Raw genomic sequence first — 9,886 nt, 5'->3', positions numbered from 1 at the left:
CCGCTGTTTGTGCAGGTAGGCCCGCGTTTCGGGGAGAGGGGTGTCGACGTGTGTGTGCTGGGTCGCAAACACCTGAGCTTCCATTTCAGTTCAGTGTTCCCCAAAGGCGGCCGCGTCCATCTGAACTCATGTTGCAGGGTCACACTGAGGTCCATCGCCTCGGTTTTAGTAAACCTCACACACTATGCTGCTGGTGCTTTTCTTATCCTGATTTTACCGCACCAGCCACACCTCAGCACACACACACACACACACAGATAAATGTGAACATGCACACACACAAACACCAGACCCAACCTTCGTTTCGGACAGACAGCTCATTTAAAATAGATGAACTTCATGCAACGTCAATTTCAAGGGATGCCAGTATAAAATGCATAACTGAGACACAGCTACAACGCACTATTTAAGATTGCAAAGGGAAGGATTGGTTTATGAAACTGTCAAACGATGGGACGGAAGCGTTTAAAAGAGTGTTTCAAGCGCGCGGATTGAGAGGTGTTTTCCCAGAATGCCACCGTAGATGAAGCTCTAAAGTCAGTGACAAGCTATATACATTTCTGTGATGAAGCTCTTGCAGTAGAAGGGTAAAGGTTTTACTTTCCCAATAAGCCTTGGATGACAAAGGATCTCATAAGACCATGAGAAGAAATGGCTTTTTTCAATCGAGGCAAAAACATCCAAGCACAACTCAACAAACAAGCAAGCGGAGAAAGAGTTTGAAGAGTGTTTAAAGTAGGACATGTAAGAGATGCGTGGAAAGTACCAAATAGCTTCAACCAGGCGGAATGATCCTGGCCCACAGTCGGAGGAATACTGCAAACAGTCTTCCACTCCCAACATCTGATTTGGTAGATTTAATCAATAAGATTTCAGAGCAGAACTGGAAGGTGTCATAGAAGAAAACATTGTGGCACGGTGGCAGCAAGAAGGTCCTGGGTTCGATTCCCGCCTGGGGGCGCTTTTGGCACCGTACTCCGGGCGGGTTATCTCCCAAATAGGGGCCTTTCTGTGTGGAGTTTGCATGTTCTCCCCGTGCTCACATGGGGTTTCCCCCCACCAAAAACATGCACACATCATCGTCGTGTACACATCCCCGGGCGCGTAGACGAATGGCTGCCCCCCCGGAGGAAGGACAAGCCAGGATGGGTTCAATGCAGAGGCCTCATTTCACCGGCCACCATCCAAAAAGCATGTGCATGTGTTGTAGAGTGGTGTGTTGTGTGATCATTAAAGATTCTTCTTCTTCTTCAATACAAGTCTCCAAGTATTTGGATGACACGGTGATTGTCGACACCTCCAACTCTGAGGACACATTCCAGTCTGGTGGAAAGCAATTGAAATGTCCTCTGATTGTAGGGAAAACAACAACAACAAAAAATCTCGTAGACTTAAGTTGAGTTCCGACTCTTTACCATAGAAACCAAAACAATAGAGGAAGAGGAACAGCACTGGGACATGTGTGAGGTTGCCAGTTTGGACTGAGTTTGGATTGGCGACTGGCCACGGAAAGTAAACTTGATCTTTAGCTTTACTTTGACTCAGTCCTCCGACTGAGTCAAAGTAAGACCGGATGGTGGAAAAAGTCATTTTCCTCATCAGCAGAAAATGACACTATCGATGGAGCTCTGGGATTTGACACGGATCCTGCTTGAACCATAATGGAGTCGCGTCGGAGGGACAGGGGATGGAGCGAGAGCGCCCCAGGCAGACCTCTAAAGCAGACAGATGCCCTCCAAGGAGAGCGGGGGCTGCCAGGAAATTGTTTCTGTGCGAATTACAATTATTCACGTGCTCTGGACACACATCAATTGTCATGGTTAGAGGGCAAGATGCCCAGCAGCCTGCACATGTGTATACATTTGAATTGTGTGTGTGTGTGTGTGTGTGTGTGTGTGTGTGTGTGTGTGTGTGTGTGTGTGTGTGTGTGTGTGTGTGTAAAGGGGCGTGTACGCATGTATAAGTGAAAGGACGTGTCCTAGTGAACAACGGATACACATCGATGCGTGGAGGCTTCAAGTGTTGGGTCCTCTATGCTTTCTTTTTCTTTTTTCCCTGTTGTCATTCATTTTCTATTCTATTCTATTCTAATCACTTTGACATGCAACCTTTTTCCATTTATTGCATGGCGTAGTCACTCTCATCTACGACAAACATTTTGACCTATACTTGTTACTAAGACACACACTACAATTATACATATTAACCACCAAAGCAGGTTCTAATTACTCAAACAGCATATCTCCCAATCTCCCTTTTTTTCATGACAACAAATAAAAAAGGCACTGCCAGAAGCTGCACAGTATGACACCATTCCCCCTTTAACACGGAACGCCATTGTTTAATTTGATCCAGATTCCCCTACATTGAATGCACGCCCAGTACAGAGCACTGTGTAGAATTGCATTCATGCCCGTGGATGGTTGGATTAACACGGAAATCATATTTATAGATCAGCAAAAAAAAAGATTAAAAAGAAGAAGAATCCTTCCGTGATTAATTGCACCCGGATCAACCCCCAGTGAAGTCGCGTCTTTTTGTGTCTCTCCTAGAAGGAGGTGTTAATGGGTTGGAGGAGAGGAAGGAAAAGCCACTATCGGCCTCATGCCCCCCCCCGGGGGGCCATTGGCGAGCTTTGAGGCAGAGATGGAGCCTGGCTGGCACGTCGCACTGTCCCTCTTTCTCCTCGTCACTCAGGGAGGAGACAGTGTCGTGTTGAGAGGAACATAATGTCTCTGAACCAAGGCTGTGTAGCGATGGATGATGGAACATTTCATCCTCAAGTAGTATTTCCCAAACAAACACAAAAATTGCATGTGTAAGGTGCTGTGACATTCCCCATTTAATCTCCTAGTCCTGATCGGCGTTCGGCGGTGCCATTTCCTTCTCGTTTAACATGAGGAATGTTTGACCCTAATTTGACGTGCTAAAATGGTTGTGCGCATCCATAGCGCCCGGACGACGGGTGAGGTCAACAGTCTTATAATAACCAAGTGCTGGAGTGCTGTCTAACCGACTTCTACATTCGTCTTTCTTTATGGTAATCACTCTCACGATCACCAACACAGTGCCGTCCACGCAAAATGGAGAGCTTTTGGATAAACTACAACAATTGGCCAAAATTAAAGATAGAGAGGGAGACAGGGAGACCCCTCCTCCTCCTCCTCTTTCCTTTTCTCTCTGGTCCACCCCCGTCTCCCTGGTGGCCAGCGATGCTCTGATTACAGGCTTGGGCGTGAGCACCCAGTCGTGGCACAACAAAGCTGGCAGCCGCCGAGCATGGCACCAAAACAGGCACCTGCCAAGGAATGTGCCAATTAGGGCTCTGCTTGCAAATTGCTGGTTCGCCTACTGTAATTACGCGTGCACAGATTGTCCCCACGCATGGCTCTCTGTACTGTACGTAGGCTGCCATAGTCCTTTTGTCAAATGCATTTCACTCACACAAACTTTCTCTTTACCAATTAGACCACAAGGACATTTTTGTATATACAAATATTAACTTTTGCCATGACTACTACTAATACTAAGTTTTGGAACTAGTCTTTACTGAGCCCAAATTAAAACTTAGAATAAGTGAAAGTGAAAAAAGTTATATTTAAGCTATCTTTAAGGAACGTGTATCAAAGATATCGAAGTAAGTGTATAGAAGATATTTTAACCGATAGCCAGCTTTAGAGCACTGCTGCCATTAGGAAAGCTCTGCTGAAAGCTTGAAAGTCAATACCGAATGTAAGACGGTTGGTTGTCAGCGCCACGATTGACAGATTGAAGAGGTTTAAAGCAGGGTTGGGTTGTTTTAGGACAGCTCAATCAATGGCCTTGAGAGTTTGGAGCCTCGTCCCCCCCCGCCTTCCTGGGTCTCCATCTTTGGAGTGCCTTTGGCAGGGTATGGCCTTCGACTCAACCACCCCTAGTCACGGTACAGAAGAGAGCCTGGGGCAAGTGGAGGGGTCTGTGTGTGTGTGTGTGTGTGTGTGTGTGTGTGTGTGTGTGTGTGTGTGTGTGTGTGTGTGTGTGTGTGTGTGTGTGTGTGTGTGTGTGTGTGTGTGTGTGTGTGTGTGTGTGTGTGTGTGTGTGTGCGTGCGTGCGTGCATGAGTGCGTGTGTGCGTGCGTGCATGTGTGTGCGCACGCGTGTGTGTGTGTGCATGCTTGTATCCGCCGTAGTGTGTGCCCAAGGGAATAATGAGCACAATTGTTTCCGCCAAATACAGCTGACCTCAACAGCTAAAAGTAATAAAAAAAAAAAAAGAGAGACAAGAAGAGAGAAAAAAGACCCTTGGCCTGTGCTACCAAAGGCAGTGGAATTCCCCCTCGGCCTCAGTAATGGATTAAATGCTGTCTGGAACAAGGTGCTTACGGGGATGATGATAGGGGAATCGGCTGCAAAGGCAGGGTCATGGCTGGTTGTTTAGTGCCTTTTTAGCTTAAACAATGATTTCTGACACAGCACTGTCCAAGCCTCGTCTTGGTAGCAGCAACCTGATTGGCTGGAACGTTACCATGACGACTTCTCCGGCAGTGACTTTGGTAACGCTTACCCTAACCTTTACCTAGACTGTACTATCCCAAACATTACTATATAACAAGAACCAAGGCTAATTTCCACTGTAAATCACCAACTTTTACTGTGACACCACGAGACACAACACGACTGTTACTAAGCATCGGCACGATGGCGGCGTGGGTGGGCGGAGAGCGGTGTCCGTCTTTTTTGGCAACGTGAGTCCCAAGATACTGAATGGATTGTATACATCCTGAATGTATGAACTTTGGAGCTCAGTCCACAGGCAAAGGAGACAGTCGCCAGTAAAGTAGGATGAAGTTACCGTCGGCCTGGATTGAAGAAGTACAATGAGGGGTGGGGAAAAGGGAACAACAAGACGGTCTGTTCTGGTGGTAGCTTGATGACCTCCAGGTCCTCAGGTTGACCTCTGTTCGTGTCCTTCCTGGTTTGTCTCTCGGCACATGGAGCCGGGACAGAATATTACAGTCGATTAGATAAGATGCGTTGAACTAAGACAACACTTAAGTATGGTGTATGGCCACAGGTATGGGACATCAGGTGACAAAGACAACGGCCTTAATTTAGAGAAGCCCCTTTTATTTGTCGATCTCATTTAGGATTTGACGTCATTGCGTTTCACGATCCTGCGTCAGGACATGTGTGTTTCTCCCCTCGGCAGAAAAACCCTCTGCAGCTGCCCCTGAAGAAGTGCGCCGTGGTGGGCAACGGCGGAATCCTCAGACACAGCAGCTGTGGACAGGACATTGACCGGGCTGACTTCATCCTGCGGTGAGAGATAGTGAAATGGAACGAACGTGTGTTAGTGTGTGTGTGTGTGTGTGTGTGTGTGTGTGTGTGTGTGTGTGTGTGTGTGTGTGTGTGTGCGCGCGCGCGCGTGTGTGTGTGTGTGTGTGCGCGCGCGCCTCTGAGCGTGCACTGCTATTACAAATGGGATTTGACTTGCTGGTGTCCAAGAGAACAGCCCCCCCAGACCATCAGCCATCAGAAATAATGAGAGATGGTATCACATCTCGCCAAGAGTGAAAAGATGCTGAAGAGGAGAGAGAGAGAGAGAGAGAGAGAGAGAGAGAGAGAGAGAGAGAGAGAGAGAGAGAGAGAGGGGAGGGAAAAAGTGGGCCACAGGATGACAGGGCATGAGACAAGAGAACAGATGCAAATAACAGATCTAATGTAGGTCAAGAAGTTTGAGGAGGAAGACAAGCACCAAGCGGACAAACTCTGCGCGTGAACGAGTGCAGTGCTTCCAGGAGAGTGCGGGAGAGAGAGAGAGAGAGAGAGAGAGAGAGAGAGAGAGAGAGAGAGAGAGAGAGAGAGAGAGAGACAGACAGACAGAGAGATGGCAGGTTAAACCGAAGAAAGGATAAACGGGTTCTAAACTCAGCTGAACAGCGCCTTTTTTTTTTTGTAGTATGTCTTTAAGATTAAACTGGACAAGCTTTTTAGCTCATCTTTATTTTTCACACAAACACCACAACACATGCAGCCACCACACACACACGCAATGGAGGTCGTGAAATGTGTTTTCCGCATTTTCCCATCGAGGCGTGTCCTTCCTCCAGAGGTCAGGCCAGGAGCGGGGGGGCAGCTTACAGCGCCTGGGGACCCACCTCAGCGTCCATCCTTGGTCAGACAACGATCTTGTGCATGCTTTTAGTGGGGGTTCTTACGGTGATATTTGGAGGAACCCCCGTCTGAGCACGGGGAGAACATGCAAACTCCACACAGAAAGGCCCCTCGTTGGGAGATAAGCCACCGGAGCGCGGTGCCAACAGGGAATCGAACCAGGACCTTCTTGCCGTGAGGCAGCAGTGCAAGGGCAGTGCCACCGTGCCACTGTCTCCTTTGCCTTATTTCAATATTTGCAATTTCCTTTGAGATATCCTTTGAGATGGATGGATAGCTAGATGGAAGAAGCAGACAGAGAACCCTGAAGGAATGAAGGCTGGTCAATTCGGAGTAAAACCGCAGAGTAGAAGCAGCGAGTGTGTCATGAAAAAAGAAGTGAGAAGCGGGAGATGAACGCGACTTCATCAACCTTGCGGACGGACGTTTTGTTTTTAGCGTCGTTGAAGTGTGGCAAAGACTTGAAGTCAGAACACAGATCCCACTTGTGGGACCACAGCCTGTTCGTTTCTCTGGTGATGGAGAAAAACAATTGGACGTAGGGCCACCGTGCCAAACCAACGATGTGAGTCGGCGTGGTCGAATAACAGGCTTGAATCAGACCGTGGTAGTTAATAAACAACTCCTTGTGCCCGCTGAAGTGGTAAAAATGTGTGTTGGGTTTTTTTTCCTTGTTTTTGTCATCTCATATGAGAGACAACCGTTCTCTACATTGCCCTTTACTGGTAGATGACTCCGATCATAAGCAGACTTTTTTTTTCGCTCTGAAGAGTACTCGAATGCAAAGCTGGACCCGAAACTCGGCCAACTTTGCATTCGAGGCGGAAGATTTGGCGCAGCCAGATGGGTATGGATGGCGCTGATTTCTTTTAACCACCCAGTGATAAACTGTTTTGTGCGTCCAGGTGTAACCTCCCGCCACTTTCTAAAGAGTACGCGGAGGACGTGGGAACAAAGACTCATTTGGTCACAGCCAACCCCAGCATCATAGAGAAGAGGTGAGTTCACACGAGCCGTGCACCACGTAAAAAATGAGCACATTTAGGGCCGCGACGGAGGCTTATTCTCTCAGCCACAACAGTTGATTATTTCAGTGATCGTGTGATTGCATTCGCCGGAAAACGACTGGAAGACAAGGTGCTGAGGTGCAATAGGGCCGCAGATCCTCATCAAAGTGTGTCTGAACGGCGTGGCCCGGATGGGGATGCATTCATGTGGGGTTTTTCCGGATTAAATCATTTTTAAAGAGCTTGCAGCTACAAATTCTTGGCTGTGGTTTTCCATCAGGGCATGGATTTAAGCCCCGAAGAAGCGACACATTGTCCAAGCGACCCCGCCCCCCCCCCCCCAGCTCTTCTTCTCGTGGAGTTTGATTTCACCAAAGTATCTCGAATTAGAACTTGTTTTCCCTCTATCTCTCTAATTTCCCTCTTTGTGTCTTTCTTTCGTACGTCATGTTAACCACCGACGGAGGATTCTGAGCAGTTTTCCCGAGTGATGATGCATCTACGCCTGTATGTGTGTGTGTGTGCGTGCGTGCGTGCGTGCGTGCGTGCGTGCGTGCATGCATCTTCAATGTAGCGGTTTTGGGTTGGCGACTGCTCAGAAAGCTATTTGCTTGAAGACACCGGGGCCGCTAATAGCGCCACGAATTGCGCCGATCTCAACGTCCGACTCACAAAAGATATGGCGCCGATGATATGGCGGCACAAATACGCCCATAAAGTTTTCGCCGCTGAGTGCTATTTGCACTTGTTTTGCGTCTGATCGCAATGATCCATGTGGCAAAGTAAATAATCTGTGGGCCAGCGGGGAATGGGGAGGGGGGTCTCCATTGGAGTCATCACGCATTTACCACTGCTCTACACTTGCCTGTTTAAAAAATTATCAATCTTAAATACATATAACAGGTTAAATACTTGTCGGACAGTAGTTATTTTGATTTTAGGCATTTCATGAAAATGTAAAATTGTACATATTACAGTTGTTTGTGTTATGTGAAATGCATCACAATTTAGTAAACGTACGAGCATCAAACATTGTGGACTTCCGTCAGGTAGTTACGTCCATAGTTTTTTTTGGAATATTGTGCGCATGTGTTATGCAGAAGTTGGTTTTCCAGATAGTTTTAGGCTTCAAAATGAATTTTCCTCTAACAATAACAATGGGGGGCTGCTGTACAATTACCTATGGGCTGGACCCCTAATAATAATGTAAAAATATGATATACAGATCACTGGAAAGTCTTAGAAATGCGCTTCAGTTGCACCCGCTCTCTGCAGGCGACAACACGCCGCTGCCTTTTTTTTTTTTTTTTTGCTTTTCAAGCCGTGCAATTCTATTGTGCAATACGGTGTGCAGGGACATGCTCATTGGCAGCTCTGGGGGAAAACTGGTATGTAGAATAATCCGAAAATAATCTGAAAATGAAGCCAGTGTCTAAAAGTATATTCATACAATAATCCAAAAGGCATCACCAGTGGTCTATGGTATTATGTACAATGTATGTGAGAGCAATAATATCAGAGGGTATGTACTGCATCTATGGAGACGGTTATGTACAGCTGTACAGATAAGTGCTGTTAGGTAGTCAAGGAACAGAAAGAAGATATACTCTATGTTGTCAGTGTCCAGCAGACCTCCTGATCTTTAACTCAGAATTGCAACCACAAAGGGCAGTGGCACTTCCTCCCTCGCTCCTTCACTCCCACCCCAAGTCAAACTGGGTTTTTCATGTAAGTTCCCTCTTTCCTTGACTCTCTCCACCAGATTCCAGAACCTTCTGTGGTCGCGTAAGGCCTTTGTGGACAGCATGAAGGTCTACGGCTCCAGCTACATCTACATGCCGGCCTTCTCCATGAAGACGGGCACCGAGCCGTCGCTGCGCGCCTACTACACCCTGGCGGACACATCCTCCAACCTCACCATGCTTTTCGCCAATCCGGAGTTCCTGCGCACGGTCGGTAAATTCTGGAAGGCCCGCGGCGTGCACGCCAGGCGTCTCTCCACGGGGCTGTTCCTGGTCAGCCTGGCTCTGGGGCTGTGCGAGGAGGTGACCGCCTACGGGTTTTGGCCCTTTTCCGTCGGCCTGGACGAGCAGCCGGTCAGCCACCACTACTATGACAACATCCTGCCGTACAAGTGGTTCCACGCCATGCCCGAGGAGTTTGTCCAGCTGTGGCACCTTCACAAGACCGGCACGCTGCGCGTGAAGGTGGGACACTGCCCCCCTCGGGCGGGAGGGAGTTAGAGCAGGTGAAAGGTCGGATATATAGAGGAAGGTGTCGGACCTGTCGTGCTGCAGGAAGTTGGGGTCCAGCCAAGCCCTGACCTCAGCAGTGCCTAGGGACTCCTCAATGCCAATCCCGCCTACCTACCTCCCAACCCCAGCCCCATCCCTAGTTATCAAGTAAATTTAGCTAGACCAGAAATGGATCGCAGCCATACACACAGTTCCCAAGGCTAACACACACATAGTAAATCAGATTTGGACATTCCCTGAAGCTGCTATATGCCTGCTCCCACCCAACTACTGAGAGGCTGCACGTGTGTGTATTTTATGTAGATTCATGTGCTTGTGTGTGTGTGTGTGTGTGTGTGTGTGTGTGTGTGTGTGTGTGTGTGTGTGTGTGTGTGTGTGTGTGTGTGTGTGTGTGTGTGTGTGTGTGTGTGTGTGTGTGTGTGTGTGTGTGTGTGTGTGTGTGCGCGCGCGTGCGTGCGTGTGTGGCGGGGGG

At 48.2% G+C, this 9,886-nt stretch overlaps 1 protein-coding gene across 1 annotated transcript in view; it reads left to right on the top strand.

Moving 5' to 3' along the window:
- The window catches only part of st8sia1 (ST8 alpha-N-acetyl-neuraminide alpha-2,8-sialyltransferase 1), a gene marked incomplete at both ends in the record, with an annotated part of 11,237 nt that extends 1,835 nt beyond the window's left edge, over positions 1-9,402 (top strand). Inside the window, 4 exons of the mRNA XM_080022706.1 lie at positions 1-15; positions 5,188-5,297; positions 7,058-7,150; positions 8,922-9,402. The exon at positions 1-15 is cut by the window's left edge and continues 130 nt beyond it. Of these exons, the coding sequence (XP_079878832.1) occupies positions 1-15; positions 5,188-5,297; positions 7,058-7,150; positions 8,922-9,402 (699 nt within the window). The remainder of the gene's footprint in view (positions 16-5,187; positions 5,298-7,057; positions 7,151-8,921) is intronic.
- Between the last annotated feature and the right edge of the window lie 484 nt (positions 9,403-9,886).

Source organism: Zeus faber (assembly GCF_960531495.2).
Source record: "Zeus faber genome assembly, chromosome: 21".
NCBI classification, from domain to species: Eukaryota; Metazoa; Chordata; class Actinopteri; order Zeiformes; family Zeidae; genus Zeus; species Zeus faber.
This window is presented reverse-complemented; position numbering and strand designations above follow the sequence as displayed.